The sequence below is a fragment of the Pelophylax lessonae genome (assembly GCF_965119305.1).
Source record: "Pelophylax lessonae genome assembly, chromosome: 3".
NCBI classification, from domain to species: Eukaryota; Metazoa; Chordata; class Amphibia; order Anura; family Ranidae; genus Pelophylax; species Pelophylax lessonae.
The window spans coordinates 475,325,476-475,349,370 of record NC_138770.1 but is presented as its reverse complement, the minus strand read 5'-3'; the positions used below and the strand labels follow the sequence as shown (position 1 = coordinate 475,349,370).

At 44.5% G+C, this 23,895-nt stretch overlaps 1 protein-coding gene across 1 annotated transcript in view; it reads right to left on the bottom strand.

The window, feature by feature from the left end:
• The window catches only part of CAPN9 (calpain 9), a gene marked incomplete at its 3' end in the record, with an annotated part of 565,834 nt that overhangs the window by 540,816 nt on the left and 1,123 nt on the right, over positions 1–23,895 (bottom strand). Inside the window, exon 2 of the mRNA XM_082250935.1 lies at positions 13,841–13,910. Within this exon, the coding sequence (XP_082107061.1) occupies positions 13,841–13,910 (70 nt within the window). The remainder of the gene's footprint in view (positions 1–13,840; positions 13,911–23,895) is intronic.

The following is a 23,895-nucleotide window of genomic DNA, read 5'->3' as shown; positions in this document are numbered from 1 at the left end:
TTTGGAGTTCTCCTCCTATTCATTTTGTATAGGTGCGGCTACTGACGCTTCTTGCATGGGGTTTTCAGATGTTTAGTTGCAGCATTTGGGTAGGTGAGAATCTACAAATTTTTCAGGCTCTATGCCAGTGTTGGTTTGAATCATTGGGGAATAATTTGTGTACTTGGTGTCGAAACGTGCTGCACGACGGGAGGATCCTGGGCTTCTCATCTGAAATTGTTAGGATTCGTTGGCATAGGATCCGTGGTTTACGCTGGTCAGAAGTATTGCCTGAATGCCTCCGTCTACAACAATCCATCTCTAGCCCCATCATACTTGTCCTTTATGCGGGGGGTAATGACATGGGTTACTCACATTCTGTAGACCTTACTTCTTCCATCAAGCAAGAGATCACTCAATATTGAGCTGTCTTTACAAACTTAGCCATAGTCTGGTTTGAGATTGTGCCCTGTTTAGTTTGGCCTCGCAAAGTTCCTGGCTCTTGCCTAGAGCGTTTTAGACTTAAGGTCAATTAACAGGTTTTAAAATTTGTAAATAAAGCTGTGGCCTTGCCTTTTCCAATATATCAGGTCTGAGTGTTGTTTATTGCGGGCAAGGTATTGGAAAAACATGTTTAATATGGTTTAGGATTTATGCTCCGTCCTCAGCAGTCATGCACTGGACAAGCAAGAAGTAGGTGAAGAATAAGATCACTGTAGTAGTGGTGTCTACTAACTATGTAAAAATATACCATACCCGTAATTTCTATTTAAGGCCTTCGTCACACTGATGCGTTGTGGAAATCACAGTAAATTCTGTGCTGTTTCTGCACTGCATCAAAGTCAAAACCCGGGTTCGCATGATCTGCAGGGGTGAACTGTATGTTAAGTTAATGACACCCCAAAATTGGTTCGCATAGCACAATGCGATTTGCAGAATCGGATCACATGGGTGTGATACGACTCTGGTGGGGCAAAAAAGGGTTCTGTACAATTTGTGTAGATGGGTTGTAATTTGAGCCATACAAAATGAATGGCTCAATCCCACTGCTTTAGAATCGCATGTAATTTGAACAGGAATGGAGTGCAATTCCTGTTTAAATCGTATGCGGGTCCCGCACCGCACCTATTGTGAACCGGTACTAGATCTACCCAATAATAAAAAAATATGTTTTTTTTTAAATATTCTTTTTACTGCCCAGTGGTGACTGGAATAGGTAGTAAAGAAGGCTGAACAAAAATCTCCAGAATTTTCCCTCTGATGTGAGTTGATAGCAATCAACTGCTGACGACCATGGCTGCCCAGTTCTTGTATTATGGTATTCTTTAGTCAGAAACCTATTCATGAGAATATTGGCTTCTCTTATGTAATCATCAAATGGGTACAATTATGTCTCAATCTTAAAAACTGGCCTTTGGGTACTACTGATAGCCAAGATAGATGATGGCACGAATCTAATGGAATGTACCCATTGCTATCCGTCAGTTTGAAGAAGGTGGATGTTAATACTCTACCATTCTGGATAGAAATTCTCAAGTACAAAAAAGTGGATGTTAGTATAACTAGCCTCATAACTAAGAATGATCCCCCTATGGTTGTCATTCAAATCACATACAGTAGGAAAGAATTCACTGACTGAGAATCCCCCTCCCATATGAAGGGGATGTCGTCAATTAATCTTTTCCATAGGATAAATTCTGGACATGTGTTATCTAGTATATCGTCCTCCCATTTGGACAAAAAAGGTTGGCCATAGTGGGGGACAATTTAGCCATTATGGCCACACCCTTCTGTTGTAGGAAATAGGAACCATTATGCCAGAAATATTTATGCGACATGGAGAATTCCAATAGCTCTAAAAATATTTTTTTTTGTACACAAGTCAAGGAAAGATCACAAAAGAAAAAACTATGAATTGCTTCATATCCTAGTTCATGTGATATAGCCGTGTACAAGAACGTTACATCATCTGTCACCGTAAAATAAGAGGACTTCCACTCCAAATCAATTAGGATATTAATCACATGTTTTTTGTCCTTCAGAAAGGAGGGGGTGCCTATCACCAGTGGTTGCAAGTAATGATCTATGTACTTGTCAGCTCGAGAAGTGATCGAGTCAATTCCACTGATGACGGGCTGTTCCGGGTGTTTGACCAGACTCCTGTGTATTTTGGGCAATGAATACATAGTAGGTATTCTAGAGGCTAAGGGAACCAGGTATTCATTTTCCTTTTTATTCAGAATACCCAAATTAAATCCTTTCTCTACCAGGTTCATAAGTTTCCTCCTATATTTCAAAGTGGGGTCAGAAAGTAAAGGGGTGTAGGTATCACTGTCAGATAAAAGTTTGTCCATTTCCTCCATATATGCCACCCCCCTTGTTCGCTGGTTGGACAACAATGTCCTTCCTAGCACATAGACAGTCTAGACCCATCATAATAAAAAATGGGTGTACTTGCACACTGCTATGCACACTGCTATGCTGTGTTATAAGACTACAAAACGTACAAAGCGGATCCCTCATCACACCTATACACACTCTCTAAACGTGTATCAATGTGCAAAATGATATTCAAAAGTGGTGCCGCGCTCCCAAATGATAATGTGCTAGTATCCCTCTTAATCTGTTTGCATAGCAATTTTCAGAATCAGCACATCATATCAAACATATATAACATTAACAAAACAAAGCAAACAATGCATCAGTCCATAAAGTGTCCTATGGTATGAATTTGCTTGTATATGCTCGATCTTTTACTAAAAAAGGCTTGTGTTGACATATTCAAACGACTGCTTCCTTAATTAGTGTTCTCCAATATGTGCTCCAATCATCCACATACATTAGTGATAATCCCCTCATCCGATGTGCCCTCACCTGAGGAATAAGACAAACCAATGGTCTATATGCGCTTTTGGCCCTTTCTGGGGATCTGTTTTATGCTGTTTTACTCCTTTGGTGGCAATCTTGAGTTTAGAATCCTCCTTCTCTTACACTTATCTCTATACACCCAAATCACAAAGAGAGAAAGCTGGACATAGTGCTTTATCGTTTATTAGACACTAAATATAAAAACACTCACATTTTCCCGTTGACTAGAGTACACCAAACTAAAAAGCATTCAGTCTTCACAGTGCGGGTATAAGAGAATCAGACAGTATTACCACAGTATGCTCGCAATGCGTGCCTCAGCATGACAACAGATTGGCCCCTCCCCTATGTGTTACACTACAAGGTCACGTGGCTTCCTCAGGGGGATATAATGTCTTTATGGGGTTTGATTGGTTTATTCTTACATTTTCTGAATCCTTTACAACTAAGTCAAGAAAGACATTAATGTTAGGGGCTTTGTTGCTGGGGGAGTAAAGAGGGAGGCATTAGATAAACCTGATTGTATGAACTCTGATGAACCTGTGGCAGTTTGTCTAGTGGGGTTTCTCATGAGGTGCCTTTTTATATTTACCCTACGAGTGTATTTCTGTATATCAATGCAGATTTAGAACTTATTCAAGTTCCGTGGGGGTGCAAATTTTAGTCCCTTATTCAGAGTGGCAATCTCCTCTTTAGAAAGTTCTTTGGTACTTAAGTTGTTAATTCCATTTTCACCTAGGTCCTTCTTTTTGGGGTGAAGGTGCCTACCCCCTCTGGACCCTCTCTTGCGTCCCCATTTCTTTTGTTCCCTCCCCTTGCCCCCCACTTTTGATTGGTATATCCACCTCCATTATAATCATAAGTGGGTGGAGGTAGGGGTTGGTCCCTAATAACTCTGGGTTCTGTTCCACTGCCTTCATCAGCCAGAGGAGTGTAACTATTGTGGGTTTCCACATTATAGTGGTTGGAGGGGCTATTATCCCTATTAGGGCCATGAGGACCATAATTGGGGTCCCTGGTGTCATGATAGTATGTTACTGTTCCCTTGTCTTCCGTCATGGAGGAGGGGAGCCTCTTGAGGGAGACAAATAATTATGATAATTGGATTGACCTCCCGTGTTATTAGACCTTTGAGGTGGACTCCCCCTTGCCCCCTCGTCCCTAATTTCTGTGGATTCCCACCACTCCTTCCTTGGGAAGCTGGGTTTGCCATTGGGTGACTGAGCAGCTGACCACCAGTACATATACTGCGGCAGGTCGGCTCTGTCCCGTGAAACTACGTAACTGTACCGGGCACCCGTGATCGCTCCCTGTGGAGACAGAACCGCTGTTCTGTCAGCAATGAACACAGGGCTCCTGCGTTCCTCCTATTTAAGAACACAGGTCCCTGTGTTCATTCCATAAGTACATCCTCCACACAGTTAGAAAGCACCCCCTAGGGACAAATGTAACCCCTTGATCGCCCCTGGTGTTAACCCCTTCCCTGTCAGTGTCATTAGTACAGTAACAGTGCTTATTTTTAGCACTGATTATTGTAGTAATGTCACTGGTCCCCCCAAAAGTGTCAAAAATGTCAGTTAGGTGTCCGATCTGTCTGCCACAATGTCGCAGCCTTGCTAAAAATCGCTGATTGCCGCCATCACTAGTAAAAAAATCAATAAATTAAAATGACATAAATCTTTCCCCTAGTTTGTAGAAGCAATAACTTTTGCGCAAACCAATAAATATACTCTTATTGGAATTTTTTTTTACCAAAAATATGTAGCAGAATACATAGTTGTCTAAATGATGAAAAAATGTGATTTTTTAATTTTTTTTTATTGGGTATGTTATATAGCAGAAAGTGAAAAATATTGTTTTCTTTTCAGAATTGTCGCTCTTATTTTGTTTATAACGCAAAAAAAAAAAAAAAAAAAAATCGCAGAGGTGATTAAATACCACCAAAAAAAATCTCTATTTGTGGGGAAAAAAGGACATCAATTTCATTTGGGTACAGCATGGCACGACCGCGCAATTGTCAGTTAAATTAAGGCAGTGCTGAATCGCAAAAAATGGCCTGGTCATTAAGGGGGAAAACCTTCCGGTGCAAAAGAGGTTAATTACAAAGAAGCAACATAAGGGGGGGCCTGGCGTACGGCGCTGAAGATGGACGCTTAGATCCTCAGCTCCGCTCGGCCACCCGGAACATCAGCGAACAGCAGCTCTCACAGCGGGTGTACTTACCTCCATCGCATCTCTACTGCCTCCGGGAAGTATGCGGGGTAAGAAGGGCTCCTCCCAGACCACCAGGCTGGACAGATTCCTTATTTCGTCCGCCGCCGGACTCCGCCAAAATGGCGCTGGAAGGCCGCAGCAGCAGTCACCCCACGCTGCAAGCGGGCGGGAGAGCCGCAACATGCCGCCTAGACAGGTAGCTAACCCGGACAGTGGAAACTTGTCCGGTTCCTCCACTCCCCCCCTCGCCATCTGCTAGGAGCCCCGCAAAGCAGAAACCCAGCTGGGGTGGTTCAGTCAGCGGTCCCTTCTCCTTCCAGAGGGATGCCTGCTTTGCCTGCCATGGACCCCTTTGCAGTGTTCCCTGCTGGGGATCAGCCTGTCTCCGCATCACTGCTTTAGGACATGCTTCACTCCCTATGGTCCTCCATTCATTCAGATGTGGTTCAAGGCCTTGCGCAGACCAAGAAGGAAGTACAGCACCTAGAAACGAGGGTGGACGCTGTTGAATAATCTTTGGAGAAATGCACCTTGTCATTCAACACCCTGGTCACAGCACACAATGGGCATGCAGATGATATTGCATGGTTGAAGGATAAAGTGGCTGACCTTGAGGACAGGTCTCGTCCGAACAATTTGAAGCTGAGGGGGATCCCGGAGTCAGTTCAACCCCAACACCTGAGACAGGTAGCGACTGACGTTTTTTCCGCTTTGGTTCCTTCCCTCTCGACCTCTGAGTTAGAGATCGATCGCATCCATAGGATACCTAAACCTAGCTTCATAGCCCCCGATCTACCAAGAGACGTTCTCCTCCGGGTGCACTTCTTTCTAGCGAAAGATAAGGTCCTCCAAGCTGCCCAACAACTTCATACCATGCCTGGGGACTTCCCCAACGTTCAAATCCTCCCAGATCTGTCTAGGCACATGCTCCAGAAGCGCAGAAATCTTTCTACTATTACTAAGGCCCTTCGGAATCACCGTATTCCTCACAAATGGAAACACGCGGCCTTGCTCACCATAACGCATCAGAATGCCACTGTCACCATCTCCACGTTGGAAGAGGGTATGTCTCTGCTCCACAGATGGGGAATCATTCCGGACCATTCTAACTCATCTTTAGCCTCTTCGCCCCTACCAGCCTTCTCTGGAGATTGGCATGTGGTCTCCCGCAAGCGGTCCACTACTAGGCATTCATCTCCCGGTGGTGAGCATATAACCCCGCCCGCATTACCTCTGTCCCAGGTCTAGGTAGTGTCTCTGACCTATATGGCCCCTGTTTTCTTGTTGCAGGTTTTGCCTGCCCTTGGACTCTTTTTTACTTTTTGCTCGGCATTTTGCGCACGTTCTGGACTGTGTTCTCCCCCTACCTGCTGCTCCAGCATTCCTTCTCACTACTTGATGTCGCCTGTTGCTGAATGCATGTATTCTACACTCCTGTTACCTACACCACACGTCCAGTTGCTACGTTTTCATCTTCCCAAGCCGTCATGACCATCAAATTTCTCTTCCTGAATGTGAATGGCCTCAACCATCCGGCCAAGGGGTTCTCCCTATGGACTGAACTGTGCAACAGCAAAGCTGATGTTGTTTCTATTCAAGAGACTCACTTCAAGCTCGATAACCAGCCGAAATTCTCCCACAGGAACTTTCCTACCCTGTTCTTTTCCAGTGCCTCCGAGAAGAAGAGGGGAGTGATGATTGCGATCAGGGACACTGTCGCATTTCAGCTCCGTCGCCTGACCCAAGACTCTGACGGAAGATTTCTCATTCTTCAAGGTGACTTTAATTCCATTCCCTTGATAGTGATGTCGCGAACATAAAATTCGCTGTTCGCGAACGGCGAACATTGGCGAATGTTTGCGAACCGGCGAACATTGCGAACAGCCATAGACTTTAATAGGCAGGCGAATTTTAAAACCCACAGGGACTCTTTCTGGCCACAATAGTAATGGAAAAGTTGTTTCAAGGGGACAAACACCTGGACTGTGGCATGCCGGAGAGGGATCACACAAAAAAAAGTTCTTAAAAATTGTAATTTTTGATAGAGAGCCAATTATTGGAAAAATAAAAAAAAAATAAAAATAAAAAAATTCTTTGGATTTAGCATCTGGGGGGTCTAAAAAGTGTACCTGTGAAGTTTCAGCTCTGTAGCATGTCCGGAACCAGAAAAAATTACGAATTAGGGTTAGGGCTAGGGTTAGGGTTAGGGTTAGGGTTAGGTTTAGGGTTAGGGTTATTTTTATGGCTAGGCTTAGAGGGTTAGGGTTAAGGTTAGAGGGTTAGGGTTATGGTTAGAGGGTTAGGGTTAGGTTTAGTGTTAGGGGCTAGGGTTAGGGTTACGGTGAGATACTTAGGGTTAGAGTTAGTAGCCCTACCCCTACCCCTCTAACTCTAACCCTAAGCACTAAAAATAACCCTAACCTTAGCCCTGACCCTAACCCTAACCCTAACCCTAGCCCTAACCCTGATTCTATTTTTTTTCTGGTTCTGGACATGCTACAGAGCTGAAACTTCACAGGTACACTTTTTAGACCCCCCAAACAATAAATCCAAAGACATTTTTTTTTTGTTAAGTTTTTTTTTTTTTTTTTTAAGTTTTCCAATAATTGGCTCTCTATCAAAAATGACAATTTTAAGAACTTTTTTTGTGTGATTTAGTGTCTAGGGGGTCTAAAAAGTGTACTTGTGAAGTTTCAGCTCTGTAGCATGTCCAGAACCAGAAAAAAAGATAATTTTTCAGTAGAGCAGGGATGGTGGGAACCCCTTTTACACCTATATGATCTTTTTTTTCTGGTTCTGGACATGCTACATATATGTATATATATATATATATATATATATATATATATATATATATATATATATTAAAGAAAATACTCAAATACCAGCCCTCAAAGGGGCTTTTGGGGACAATATATATATATATATATATATATATATATATATCTCACAGAACAAAAAAATTACATAAATACCAGCCCTCAAAAGGGCTTTTGGGGACAATAGATATATATATATATATACAAAAAAAACCCTCAAATACCAGCCCTAGGAAGGGCTTTTTGGGGTGCTGTCCTTCCAGCAGGAGTGTATCAAGAACACTGGCTAACAAGACCGGGAACTGTCCCCAGCTATAACAGCAGCAGCAGCACCAGCACTTTCCCTGCTCTCAGTAACACAGAAATGATCTAAGATGGATGCTGCCCTTGCTTATTTATAGGAGGTGGGAGGGTGTGGGAGGGAGGTATGCTGATTGGCCTGGAATGTGTCTGCTGACTGTGATGTTCAGGGTCAAAGTTTGCCTCAATGATGATGTATAGGAGGCGGACCGAACATCGCATATGTTCGCCCGCAGCGGCGAACGTTCGAAGTTCGCCGGGAACCGTTCGCCGGCGAACCGTTCGGTACATCTCTATCCCTTGAACCTGGTTGCAGTCTATGCTCCGAACTGTCATCAGAAATGATTCCTCCATAGACTGCTGCAGAGGGTTACTTCGGATGTTTATGGTAATTTAGTAATTTGTGGTGATTTGAATATGGTGGTCGACCCCGAGCTTGACGCTTCGGCGCCCGCCAGCTCTCTTAACTCTCTTCTGCTAAGGGAACAACTCTATGATGTCTGGCATTGCAAGCATGGCTCAGAAAGGGATTACTCTTACTACTCCCCCAGACATTGCTCCTACTCGCGCATTGACATGTTCCTGACTGACCTCCCTTTACTGGGTAGGATCTCCTCCTCAACCATTAGAAATATCACCTGGTCAGACCACGCTGCTGTCAAAATGGTGCTGGAGGAGATTGACCCCAGGGAACGGACGTCGGTCTGGAGATGTGATGTTAAAGTATTGCAGGATCCCCTCTCTGGTAAATTCATTAAGGACCAATTGTCAGAATATTTTGACTTTAACACACCCTCAGTCTCAGACCCTTGGACGCTGTGGGGTACGCACAAGGCGTTTATTCGCGGTGTTTGCATCCAACAGTCTGCTAGAATGAGGAAGGCTTACAATAGAACACTCACCACTCTCCTGTCAGAAATTAGAAACCTGGAAACCGTCCACAAGATCTCTCCTTCACAGGCCGTGGTCACGCACCTTTCCCAAAAGAGAGAATCCCTGAAATCTCATCTGATGGCTCGTTACAACCGCCACCTCAAAACCCTTAAACTTAAATACTATGCCCACGCTAACAGAGCAGGTAAAACACTGGCCGCTAGGATTAAACAACGGAGGATCACCTCGCGTATATCTTACCTCTCCCACAAATCTACTGGTGCCAAGTTATTGCACCCTCGTGACATAGCGAATGAGTTTGCAGATTTTCATTGTTACCTGTATAATTTGGCCCAAGACCCTAACACTGTCCATCTCACCCCAGAGCTTGTTCACCAGTTCTTGGATAAGCTCCGACTGCCCACTCTGACTGACTCTCACTTGAACTCCCTATCCTCTCCATTTACGGCAGATGAAGTCTCCAAAGCCATCCACACACTCCCTACTGGAAAGTCCCCCGGACCCGATGGTCTCTGTAATGATATTATAAACTCCACGACTCTCTCCTCAGCCCAACACTTGCTGCCGTTTTCAACAAGGCGGCGCAGACGGCTCGTTTCCCCACCGAGATGCTGACCGCTTACATTTCCACCATTCCCAATCCTGGCAAAGACCCAAGTTCCCCGGCAAACTACCGACCTATATCCCTCCTCAACAGTGATGTGAAAATATATGCCAAGATCCTAGCAGCCCGACTCCAACCAATCCTCCCCCACTTGATCAAACACGACCAGATGGTTTCTATGCCTGGGCGCCAGACGTCTGATGCCACCAGGAGGATCATCAACCTGGTCCATTTGGCGGAGACGACTCGAACGCCTTCTCTGCTCCTCACCCTGAATGCGGAGAAGGCGTTCGACAGAGTCAACTGGCTTTTTATGCGTTTGATGCTGGAGAGATTTGGTTTCTCTGGTGGTATCCTCTCCTCCATACTTGCGCTTTATTCCTGCCCCTCTGCCCAAGTACTTACCTCAGGCACGACCTCTGTACCGTTTAACATCATTAGTCAGGGGTGTCCTCTTTCTCCCTCAATCTTTAATCTGATGATTGAGCCCCTGGCGGAGGCCATTAGATCTGATAATGAAGCAGTGGGACTCCAGGTTGGCGACATATCCCACAAGGTGGACCTCTTTGCGGACGACATTGTGGTGATCCTCACGAAACCTTTGCAGTCCTTACCGGTGGTCCATTGTATACTCGTTGAATTTGGTGCTGTCTCATACCACAAAGTCAATACAACTAAATCATTGGCACTCAACGTGGGAATTGACAATCGAACGCTCTCGTCTCTTAAATCCACATATCCCTATCCCTGGACTGATGACCACATCCCCTACTTAGGTGTGAATATAACCCCTCGTGTCTCGACCCTTCTCTCAGTGAATGTAGATAACCTAATTAAAAAGACCACCAAGGAGATGGCCTCCATGGCCAAGGTTGAACTCTCTTGGGGTGGTAGGATGGCGGCGTACAAAAGGACGATCTTGCCCCAAATTTTGTATCTTTTCAGAGCGTTACCCCTAACTTTTCCGAAGAAACACTTAGATGCCTATACGAGTGGGATGTGTAATTTCATTTGGTGTGGAGCGAGGGCTCAAGTAGCCACCTCTACTTTGACACAGCCCAAATGTCTGGGGGGTGCAAAACTACCCGACATTCACTTATACTACTGGTCCACTAGGCTGGACCAGCTAAGGGCATGGTTTCTTAACTCTTCTGATCACCCCTGGACACAGATCGAACGACACCTAGCACCTACCCGTAGCCTGCGCCTGTTCCTTCTGGGCGACCTTTGGATCCCCTGGAATTTTTCCGGGTTCTCCCCATCAATGCAGGCTTCCCTCCTGGCATAGCGTAAGCTGGGGCTCGCCCAGGGGGAACGGTTTAGGCTTATTTCCTACGACTCAGTTTCTCTGCCGTTAGCTATCCTGGAAGCCCACCTACCGTCTCTCAACTTGTCACATCTCACTCCCTGGGGATTGTCCACACTCTCCCAATTCTACTCAGCTGGTATCCTCCATTCTCCAACACTATTGATGCAGACGTTCAATATCCCTGACGCCATGACTTTTACCATCCTCCGCATTCATAGCTTTCTTTCCAAACACCCCATGACATCTAGGCCTCTTCCCCAGAAAGCTTGGGAGTACTTTCACAGCGCTAAAAGAATAGGTAAAGGTATATCTCTCTTCTACAAGTGCCTCTTGGGCGGCCCGAATCCCCTCAAATCCACACCTATGTTAAGATGGGAAAAAGATCTTGCCTGTACCTATACCCCCGAACAGTGGTCCCGGGCCATGATGTCTACATATCAACACTCTCATTGCACTTCCCACTGGGAGCAAATGCTTAAGATCACTAACAGATGGTACTACACTCCCTTCAGATTGTCAAAAATATTTCCCTCAGTCTCTGACCAATGTTGGAGGGAATGTGGCGGCACAGGCACGTTAGCCCATGTCCTTTGGGAGTGTCCGTCATTGACGTATACAGGAACCAATCCTCTCCATTTACCTCCTGCAACCACTGAAAGATGGCATCTGCTCCTCTTCCTCCCATTGGCATTCAGCAGCTGCAGGAGTAAAATGTTCATTATGCTATTTAAAATGAAAAAAAATTCTAAACCATTTCAGTTCAATATGGCCCGTGACTGGTTACCAAATCACTAGGGTGGCCTTTACTCTTCTATACTCCCCCAAAGCCCCTCCTGTCCAAGTGTAAAACAGAATGTGACAGGGAGGCCTCACAGGCCACCCTGGAGTATGGGGCAGGGAACCATTGTGACTCCCTGACGCTACACCAGTGGTTGGGGTTGTATGGTAAAAATACGTCCCAACTATGGGGTTTTACCACCTCCCAAACCGTAAATGTAAACAAGCCCTTACTGTCTTAAGACCCCCTATAAGGCTGCTTTAAGTGCACCTGCTGCTTTCTTGTGAGTTAGTTGCTCTTTACTATAAACTTCTACTATATCCTGAGGGTGTGGTGCACTTTCAGAAAGTGCACTAAACCCACAGGATAAAATAGAAGTGCACTTCCCTGGTTTGAGGTTGAGTTCCACATGAAAGGCCTCCGAGGGCAACATGTAGCCCGTGGGCCAAATATTAAGCACCCCTGCTCTACAGGAACAGGTATATCTTCTACTGAGGGAGAGTTGCTGCATCTCCAGAACCGGAGTTGAGAGACAGCTACCTGTGGGAACTGACTCCTGGAATCTGTTGATCGCCAAGCTTTTGAAACTAGACCAGTTGCCTGCCTGGAGTGGTGAGATGAACTACATATCTTAAACTGCCACACACAGCTAACTCCATAGGGGCTGCCCTTGCTCAGCCATCATATACATTCACTGTCAACACATTTAATGGGACCACTCACATGCACCACCTAATGAAGGGTCCCACCGAAAGCCAGCCAATGTTGACTAGGCACCAGGTACTTTCATCCACCTTCAGGGGTATCGCTTTATTGCATATGCCCACCCGCTACTGGATGAAGCTCCAATGTTCATACATTTGCGCAGACCAGCAGGTAGTCGTGCAGATGTGAACATATGCGCATGCACATGCATATTTCAGCACACATGCATTCCTGAGTGCATGCAAATCTATCACTAATACTGGTGCCAAATGGATTATTTCAACTGGGCTGCTGCACTGGCTCATTGTCATCTGATCTACAGAGTTTCCATGTAACCGGTTATCAATTCCTGTTCTTGCTCCATTGTTGCTTACTCAGCTTGCCTCTGACCACACTTGCACGCCTTCTGCCCTGACCCTGACTTGTCCTTGGAATCCACCTCTGTCTCCTGCTTACCTGATCTGCTCCACTGTTGTTGACTTTGAGAAAATAATTTTATGAAATATTGAATTTTGGGTTTTTACTAGTTGTAAGCCATATTCATCAAGATTAAAAGCAAGAAATGCTTGAAATATATTGCTCTGTGTGTAATAAATCTATAGAATACATGAGTTTCACTTTTTGAATTGAATTACTGAAATAAATAAACTTTTAATGATATTCTAACTTTTTGGGATGCACCTGTACTTTCCCATCTATTTTTTAATGCTAACAGCATAAGGATAAAAAATAGTCAATGTTGATTTAGATGGGGACATTCCACTTTAAGACAGTCAGCAGGTATTGTGGGAAACTGGGCATCTGCAAACAAGGAGTGTGCCTGCTGCAATGCCCTTTAATGAAGATTTAGAAGCACACAGTGGGGATGGGAAGAAAATCAAAGAGCAACATAGATTTCCACCAAGCACCAGAGGAAGAGGCACATGTGAAACAGGTTAGGCTGGAGTTCCGCCTGTACGCTGTCAAGCACTTTGAAAAAGCAACAGGCCTGACTGGTTTGGACTGCTGCTCCTACCTCTTCTATTGTAACGATTGCTATGCAGAGGTTACAGAAAACTGATATCAAGACAGATAACTGTATATACGCTTTATACTGTATACGATATACTTTTTTTTTTTTTAATAATAAATGGAGTAAACAAAAGATCTTTTTTAACCTTAAGAATTAATTTTCATATCCTTTTTATTGTTATTTCTGTCTATTCTGCCTACATATTATGCCACAATAGTAGGCATACCCTCACATTAAAAATTTTTTTCAAAAATATGGCATATTGATCAATTTTCGCATGTGGTTATTTATATATTGTACACTGTTATGTCTTTAAAAAATGTAAAAGTATCTTTGTAAAAGAAAATATAAAACTTACCAAGATCACCTTGACGGACATCCGTTCTTGAAGCACCGCCTAATATAAACTCTGGATCCTTTACAATTTCCTAGAAAAGACAATAAAGTGGCATAAATGTGTGTTTTGTTTTGTTTTTCTTCTACTTAAGGGTCCCCTTCCTCTTAAACATATGCGGCTAGAGGGCTGAAAATGTGCAGGACTCTCTGTAATGTTAAGCCCCCTTCCTGACCAGGGCCTATTTTGCAATTCGGCACTGCGTGACTTTAAAGGACAATTGCGCGGTCGTGCAACGCTGTACCTAAACGAATTTGACGTCCTTTTTTTCCCACAAACAGAGCTTTCTTTTGGTGGTATGTGATCACCTGTGCGATTTTTTGATCATGCGCTATAAACAAAAAAATAGCATCAATTTTGCAAAAATAACAATATTTTTCACATTTTTATTTGTATGAAATTCCCAAAAAAAAAAGTAAAAATCAAAATTTTTTAACATTTTCGGCCAATTTGTTTTATGCTACATATGTTTGGTAAAAAAAAAAATTGCAAAAAGCGTATTTTGATTGGTTTGCGCAAAAGTTATCGCGTTTACTAACAAAGGGAAAGATTTTTGTAATTTTTGTTGGGTTTTTTTTAACGAGTAATGGCTGCGATCTGCAATTTTTTTTGCGGGACTGCAACATTGCGGCGGACAGATCGGACCCTTGACTGACATTTTTGACACTTTTGGGGTTACCAGTGACATTACTGAAGTAATCAGTGCTATACATATGCACTGTTACTGTAAAAATGACACTGGCAGTGAAGGAGTTAACTGTATTTGAGAGGGAGGGGTTAAGTGTGTCCTAGGGGCGTGTTTCTAACTGTGATTGGCTGTGGCTACTAGTGTAAGAACAGAGATCAACGGTCCTACATAGTAGAACCGTCTGATCTCCATTCTTACACAGGGAAGAATGACAGGTGGCTTTGTTTAGCTGCCTGCCTTTCTTCCGGTGTAACGGACGATCGCGAGTCCCCGGACATCGGGTCCGCCGGGCACACGCGCGGGGGGGTCCGTGACCGCGCGGGAGCGCGCCTCTGGCAGCGAGCGCTCGCTCCCTAGAGCCTCACAGGCTGGCGACATAGCCCTACGCCGCTTTGCCTGTGAGGGGCTGACTGCCGACGTAAATAGTTGTGCGGCGGTCGGCAAGCGGTTAAAAGGAAGAGGTCTAGAAAACAGCATAGGGGCCCTCATAAAACCACCAGCCTATAAGGAAGGGCTATTGTCCGAAAAGACGCCTTTCCTTCTTAATGGATTATGGGGGTAAAGGTATCTAGAAGTTAGTGGATTATATACAATTTAGACATTTAGTGCCGGTTCACACTTCCGCGTGTGCGGCGATCGCATGTAATATCGGAGCGCACTGCTCCTTCATTACATGCGATCGGATGTGCAGTGCGAATTCAGCCATACACTTTGTATGGCTAAATTCGCACTGCACCCGCACAAAAGTCGCACATGAGGCATTTTTTCAGCCGCATCAGGATCGGATCGCACAGTGGTTCACACTTGTGCGATCCGATCCTGAGCGAACTGTCAGATCGCACTGCGATATGCGATCAAACTGGGGGTGTCGTTAACATTTCAATGACACCCCCAGCGTATCGCATATGGCAGTGTGAACTGCCAGATGTGAGTTTGCGATGCGGGAACAGGCTGCGAATTCGCAGCCTTCCCGCATCGCACAAGTGTGACCCGGCACTTAGACAAGTTTTTGTATTTTCTGTTTTAAATAGACCATTTAATAGTTTTACCATGGTTGAACTGGATTTACTTGTGTCTTTTTTTAACTAGACTAACTATGGAACTTTGTAATTTACACAAATATAGAAATAGCATTTATTTAGACTCTGTCACTTAAACAAAAAACTATTGAGCCATTCTAAACAGGCAAAGCTTGTTCTCCCTTACACACCCCACATTCCTTTTTACCCATCGTTATGATGGGGTGCTTTATTAGCCAATGCATGGAGTTGGAAGCAGACACTATCACTACATATAAGTGGAATTTTGCAGGTTCAGACAGCCCAATACTCACCTGTAGCAGAAGGAAACAATAGCTGCTGCAGGCATATGCTTCCAGCAGCAAGCAGCTATTTTTTTTATTTTTTAGTGATAATCATTTTAAGAGCTACACCTAATAAAAAGAAAAGTATGCCCACTTTTACACCCTGCAGCTTCCTTCATCAAATTAGGTGGGGATTCACACTTTTGCAATGTGTTGCGGTAATGTGCTCTTTACTGCAACACAAACCTTATGTGCACCACTATATGTTAATATATAAATAATATGCTGTGCTTAATTCAAGCTAAACCAGTTCCCTAAAATGGTGAAAAGCAGCCAACACATGATCTTGAGCTGTATGTTGTGGCACAATGCATCGGAAAAATGGCACATGAACTTTTTTTTTGTCTATTCTTAATCATTGGCAGCCCACCCAAAACAACAGCTGCCTTTGGACTTCTTTAAAAGTCTATTGTACAGTTTTTTATCAGGTAGAGTCTGGAGTTCTGAATGAAGCATATCAAGCAATATCTACCCATGCTCTGCTCTGAGGGGGTCTGACATACGGTAGCATCGTAAAATCAGGTGTATGTCTGTAGTCAATAAGGTGACTACATTGGTCAATCAATTACCACTTAACATCTATGGGAGAAGAGAGAAAATGAGAACTTAACTAAAAGTGTTTATAGGTATGGTTCCTGCGCTAACACAGAGAGAGGCAAATAATCACCCTAATGCTGCATATACTAAAACTGATACTAAGTAAACAGTTGCAGCAAAATATGTATAGGGGGTTGTAATGCGCTTTAGGGTGTTTTTAAACCAACTTTTCTTAATACGTATATATGCTTTTCTTCCAATAAAAATTCATATATAAATACTATAAAACATGTATCACTCAAATGATTAAAATAACTTTAAAGTGCTTGTGTGCTTCAAGTAACGGTGATGAGGATTTGTTGGACCTACAGTGCTTTTGTGCATAAAATATGTAAAAGTCAATCCGTGCTAATAAAATCAATAAATATGGAGTGCCTTTTATCCAATTTAACATATAAAGTGCTTAATTCATAAAGTGTCCAGGTGCGCCAGTATATAAATATACCATACACAGTGATTCTATATACATTTTTTAAAACAAAACAAATCACTCCTTTTGGTGCTAAACAGAGTTGTATAAAGTACTCAAAACGTACTTGAGTAAAAGTACAAGTGCTCGATCAAAAAGTGACTTGAGTAGAAGTGGAAGTGCTCTATCAAAAAGTGACTTGAGTAGAAGTACTAAAGTATTCAACCTTTTTTGTACTTAAGTATTGCAAGTAGTTTTTAAAAATTCTGCTACTCAAGTACTGAAAGTAAAAGTACAAGTACTGTGTTATGTAGTTATTAAAGAAAGAAGTCAAAAGTTTGAACATCATATTGTTTTTTATTATTTCAAATGCAGCTTTTATTTATACATACATTTATTTTCGTATGCGCTGATAATACACATGTTTTGAGCTTCATGAAACCTGACATCTACTGTTCTGGCAGTGGTAATTTGTATAATTGTAACGAGTAACTATGCAGCACAAAAAAAAAAATATTGGAGTAGAAGTATTGAAATCGTTGAAAAAATGTAGTGAAGTAAAAGTGGAAGTAGGAGAAAAAAAATTCTACTCCAGGAAAGTACAGATACCGCCTTTCGGTACTTAAGTACAGTAATGAAGTAGTTCTACTTAGTTACTATACATCTCTGGTGCTAAATAATATGTAAGTGTCCAAAAAAACCTGAAATAACATAAATTCAAAGTGATCCGTAGTGTTTTCTATCTTCCTCCACCTTTATTTCCTGTGTCTTGGATTTCTTCAGTGCATACACTTCTAGGTGTCCTAAATGCTCGCCTTAATGAGGTAAGTAATACGCCTGTATCACTTGGCCCTCAGTGCCTCTGGTTCCTTTTATCTCAGCGCCATTCCTATCCTTTTGGGGTGGTTTCTGTCCCTCCTGTTCAGTGTTAGGTACCTTCTCCTGGGTGTCTTTCTCTTTCTTATGGGGGTTACCTATGTTCCTTCCACTCTCGATTCCTTATTGTTTCTCTTTACACCTTGGGGCTTCAGGAAGCTGGTAATCTCTCAGTGATAGGACCTCAGGTTGGGTGAAATCACATCAATCAGGACCTCCAGCTTCTGTCCCGCAGACCTCCCAGGAGCTCAATTCCTAAGGTCACCTTTGCCGGTCCAATGTGAATATCCAAGTTATCCCCTCGGAAGAGAAGTACTGATGGGTACTGACGGTGGGTAATGCTGGCTCCTCTGGGATAGCAACAGAGTGTGGCACTGGAGGAAGCATGCGGCTGCAGTAGAGAGCGGAGCAGAGCGGTACATTTCATATCACTCCAACAGTGACAGGAGCCAAAACTATACAGGAAGCACTGGCTCCACTTCCTTTAGTGCGGCTCAGTTCTTCACAATAATGCTCTAGGGTCGGTAAGACCAGATTGCGGGATCCCTACCCGCCACCCCCGAACATTATTGTGAAGAACTGAGCCGCACTAAAGGAAGCGGAGCCGATGCTTCCTGTATAGTTTTGGCTCCTGTCACTGTTGGAGTGATATCAAATGCACTCCACCTGTGACAGGAGCGATACAGGAAGCATCGGCTCCGCTCTCTACTGCAGCCGCATGCTTCCTCCAGTGCCACACGCTGTTGCTATCCCAGAGGAGCCAGCATTACCCAGCATCAGTACCCGCCAGCAGTACCAGCCCTGGAGGACAGCCTGCAGCAGCCACTAGCCATACCCACCTGGGGGACAGCAGCAGCCAGCGATACCTGCAGGAATCCTGAGGAAGAACTGAAGGTTGAGGTGCAGGTAAACCGCAGTGCATCCGTGTTAAACGATTGGTCCAATCGGGTCCGCCTGTCTGTTTTTCAGGTGGACCCAATCGGACCCTCCATTCACCTCTATAGAGTGGCAGATGTAAATGGACTTGTGTCCGTTTACACCCGCCTATCTCCAATCCGTCCCCTTTTGTCTAGGCAGATCGGATTGGAGGGCCCATAGAATAGAGCGGGCTGTTGTCCGTGTCTGCCCTGCATATGCTGAGTGGACACAGACCTGTCATCTGCCCACTCTGCACATTGTGGCCTGCGACCCGTTACCAAGTCGCTAAAGTGGCCCTTGCTCCCCAAAAGGTTGTGCACCCCTGCTGTAGGGGCATAAATCCCAGATGGATAGGTGCGCTGTAGCAGCCTTTCCTCTTTCTCAGGTTTGAAGCAATACCTTGAGGAAGAAAGGAAAACTCTTCAAAAGCTTGTCTTTTAACCACTTCCATACTGGGCCATTATAAAATGACGCTGGGAGGAAGTCTTTGCCGATCTTTCCCGATCTCGCCAGGGGCGCGCAGCGCGGCGATCGGCAGTGAGGCTCGTCCCTCGGACTGAGCCCAACCCCGATCAAGGTAAACAGCCAATAAAATTGGCTGTTTACCATGTGATCGGCTGTGTCAATCACAGCCAATCACATGAGCGGCTTCAGCGTGAGCGGCTCGTTCTCTCTTCAATGCACGCCACCCGGGGGCGCGCAGAGCGGCGATCGGGGACGAGGCTCATCCCTCGGACAGAGCCCATCCCCGATCTAGGTAAAGAGCCAATGAAATTGGCTTTTTACCACGTGACCGGCTGTCAATCAAGATCGCACCATTGTTTGTAGACTCTATAACTTTCACACAGACTAAATAATAACCAATAATTTGGGTTATTTTTACCAAAGATATGTAGAAGTATAAATTTTGGCCCAAATGTATGAAAAAAAATTACTTATTTGCAAAATTTTATAATAGAAACTAAAACAAAATGTGTTTTTTAAAAAATGTTTGCTCTTTTTTCACTTATATCGCAAAAAATAAAAAACCAAGTGGTGATTAAATACAACCAAAAGAAAGCTCTATTTGTGTGAAAAAAATGATAAAAAATTTGATTGGGTACAGCGTTGTATGACTGAGTGATTATCATTCAAAGTGTGAGAGTGCTGAAAGCTGAAAATTGGTCTGGGCAGGAAGGGGGTGTAACTGCTCTGTATGGAAGTGGTTAAGTGTTAAGTTAGTACAATAAAAAGGTATCATGCATATGCATACTGCATTACCCTCGAATTTTGCAACCTTATTTTTTTATTTATATATATATATATATATATATATATATATATATATACCTATTTAGTTTTTTCAGTGGTATGATATAGTGGTGAAAACTGCACCCCCCCCCCCCCAGTTTTGACTGTGGTATCTTATGTGCCCCCCCCATATATTGTTTCTGGAGTCACCACAGACACTCCAAGCTGTTACTGTTCACCTTCACCATCACAGTGCGATTTTTTTTACTGCGATTCTGATGTGACTTTGACTGGATTTGAAGCAATGCCTGAGTAATCTTGAGGTCTATGGACCTCAAGTCGCATCAAAGTTGGACCAAAGTAGTGCAGGGACTACTTTGAAGTCGCACAGATATGATCAGTACTCATTGGAAAGCATAGGGTATGACTTTTCTTGCGACTTTGCAGTCCCAAGTCGCAGGACAAGTTGCACAAGTGTGAAAGGAGCCTAAGGCTCCTTTCACACCAATGCGTTTTTTTAATGTTTTTTGCAGAAATGCAGGAATTTTTTTAACATGAGTTCCTATGAAACATGTACACACCAATGCATTTTTTTGCCCCCCCCCCTCCGCTGACACCAGCTGCTATCCGATTCCGATCCTATTTTCCATCCGTCCAGTGGATCGGATGAGAATGGACAGGCGGTCTGTTCTTATCCGATTCCCCCATAGAGGACAGCGGGTATCTGACAGCTCCCTCTCCGCACACAGAGCGGAGACGGAGCTGTCATCCACCTGCTCAGCGGGGATCGGCGGATCGATCCCCGCTGAGCAGTACAGAATCTGCCGGCGGAGGTGGACCGTGTGAAGGGAGCCTAATGCCTCGTACACACGCAACGATTTTCGGCCGACCAATCAGTCGACTTTTGTCCAGTGTTGTTGTGTTGGTTGAAATGTGCTCTAGACTGCACACGAATTTTCTCGGCCAACAACAACCAACTTCAGAAGTGATGTCATGTGCTGGTTTACTTTCCGTGTGTTTTTTCTTCTCTGAGCATGCCCAGACTTGCTCCTCAGATTTTTGTCTGCCGAAATCTGTACTGACTGACGGAAAATCGGCCGTTGTGTTGACGGCCAACAAAAATTTTATAGCATGCACACCAGATTTTGTTTGGCCGAAAATTGACGGACGTTGGCCGAAAATTCACGGCCAACAATCGTTGCGTGTGTACGAGGCATTAGGCTCCATTCACATCTATGCTATTTTTACAGGTGTTCTTTGGGCGTCTTTTGGGCTTCTTTTCTGGCATTTTTGCAGCGTTTTTTAAAGGCATTTTGAGTTGACAAGTGACCATTAAAAAGCAGTAAAGCACCTGTAATCTGCCTAAAAAGAAGCTCATGTACTTTTTTGAGCGACGGCATACCTGCCAACTGTCCCGTTTTTCCCGGGACAATCCCGGCAAATAGGAGCCTGTCCCGGGTAATTTACACTGTCCCTGTTAATCAGGGACAATGTAAATCATTAAAAAAAATTTTTTATTTTGTTCCACACAGTGTCGCTCTCACCTCAGCTATGGGTTGTTGTTCTGGCAGCAGGTTGTCTCTCTCTCGGTGCCCGCTCACTCTTCTCGTCTGTCGCAAATTTAACGTGTCACCCGTGCCAGGGTGTCAGCATGGTGCACTTTCCGAAATCCGCCAGCAGGGGGAGGCAGAGCACCTTCCGACAAGCTGACACTGTAGAACTGCAGGGAATTGTGATGAGAATTTTAAACTTTAGGTAGAAGTAGTGCAGCTGAATGGGAGAATTATTCCAACTCTGCTACTTTGGCCTCAAGTTTTCAATTCCCTTTTCAATTTCCTGTAATTCTCTCTTTATGAAATAGACCCTATAATTTGATAAGTAGGCGGAGATTAATTATGCAGAATGGGCGGAGCTTCAGGGAAGTGGGTGTGGTAAGTAATTGATAGCTGTGCTGCAAAGTGTCCCTGGAAATTTTTTTCAAATGTTGGCAACTATGCGACGGGCGTTTTGCTTAAGGTGAAAGAACGCTCAGATGTGAACAGGGGCCATGCAATGAATGGAATTTGTCTTGTTGGGATGAGGCTTAGAGCAGAAAATTGCCCAAAAATACCTAGATGTGAATGGAGCCTTAGCAATGTCCTAGCAAAAAGGCAGGATGGGATAATGCCATCTCTGGGAGTGTTCAAACAGGCTTCCAGAGATACCTAAAAAGCCTGCGCAGTTCAGTTTACATCCTGGAACAGATCCTGTGTGCTGGGATGACTGAACTTCTTCGCATGCCCAGGAGTGATATCATCCTACGCGGGCCAATGAAGACAGCCACAGATCATCAACTCAAAGAAGACAGGTAGATGTGGGCCCCTTGGACCATTGAAAGAGGTAAGAATTGCAGACTTTAATTCCACTTTAAAACATGTTACCAGGAACATTCATCAACACTAGGCCCGCCTTTTTGCCTGAATTCAGACTTGAAATGGAGCCAAAGACACACAGAATCCCTGTTCAAACCCCTCCACAGCAGTCACGGAGATGTGTGAACCGGCTTCATTGAGAGCCGCTCCCAACGGAGAGCTGAGAAAATCCACGTTCAATTCGCATAAGTGTGAACCCAGCCTAAAAGCTTGTTGAATGACACATTTGCTACATTATAAATACGCCGCATTTATAATAGTTTTGGGTGGCTTAGTGGTTAGCACATATGCTTTGTAGCACTAGGGTCCTTGGTCCAATTCACTATCTGCATGGAGTTTGCATGTTCTCCCTGTGTTTGCGTGGGTTTCCTTCTTCTTCAGAGCTGAGTGGAGCTGCTAAGGAATTAGTGCTGGCAGAGAGATCAGGCTGCTCCAGCGTTTCCTGCTCAATAGAGGAAGGTGGAGAAGGATCATTGTGTGCAGCAGCGCAGCCCAAGAGTTTCTGGGCATAAAAAACATGCCCCTGGGCAGATCTTTCCCCTGTTGCTTGGTAGAGGTTTTATTCACAGGCTCGTTGGACTTGTCCCGCGGCAGTGGCGGCCCATCCATTGGGGGCGCAGGGGTGCGGCCTCCCCTGTCCATGCTTCCGGCCCCCTAATCTACATGCACGGCGCCGGACACATGGATTCCAATGGGAGTTTTTTTTAGCACGTGATTAGAGCCAGAGGCTCAAATAGGCTTCAAAAAAGGGTGGGCTCGGGGCACAGAACACTGCACCCTGAGCCCACCCAGTTGTGTGACAATAGCGAATGTATATTCGCTATTGTCACACGGATATTCCTCAATCAGGAAGCGGATCCTGAGACCCGTTTCCCGATTGGCCGAAAGGAGAAGTCATGCCACTGGCCAAGGAGGAGGGAGGAGATGCAGAAGACTGAGGAGAAGCCGCCGCTGCCTGCCCTCCACATGTTCACGGTGAGTGAGCCAGCGCCTGGGGGGGGTATGTTGTATGGGCTGGTATGGTCCGGGGGGGGGTTATGGTGTGGTCCATCTTCTGCCCCCCCCATGGAGCACCGGCTGCCACTGTCCCGCGGTCCATGCTGTGGGAGAGGGGTCTGGAAACCATCTTGAGGGTCCGAGACCGCTGTTTCTTCACATTTATTTTGCGGCATTCTGACAGTTAGTGGAACGGGATCGGAGGCTGGGGAAAGGATCAGATTAGGATCAAGTGTGAATGCTCAGTGCAGCACTACCACTCACATGCCTGCCCAGGCCACACCCCATGTGGGTTTGCCTCTATATTCCAAAGACATGCTGGTGGGTTCATTTGCTGCTGTCTAAATTGGTTATGCACATTATCACTTTCTGTATGCCAATCCCAAGCCACTAAGGAGGTTTGAGGAAAGACCTGACAACCTACCTTATATAAAAAATATGCCAACAAAATTCTGTGGAAAAGGCTTTCAAGTGTATTAGACATGGTCCCCAGAGACATGGCTCTCAGAATCACCAAGAGTTGGATACAAA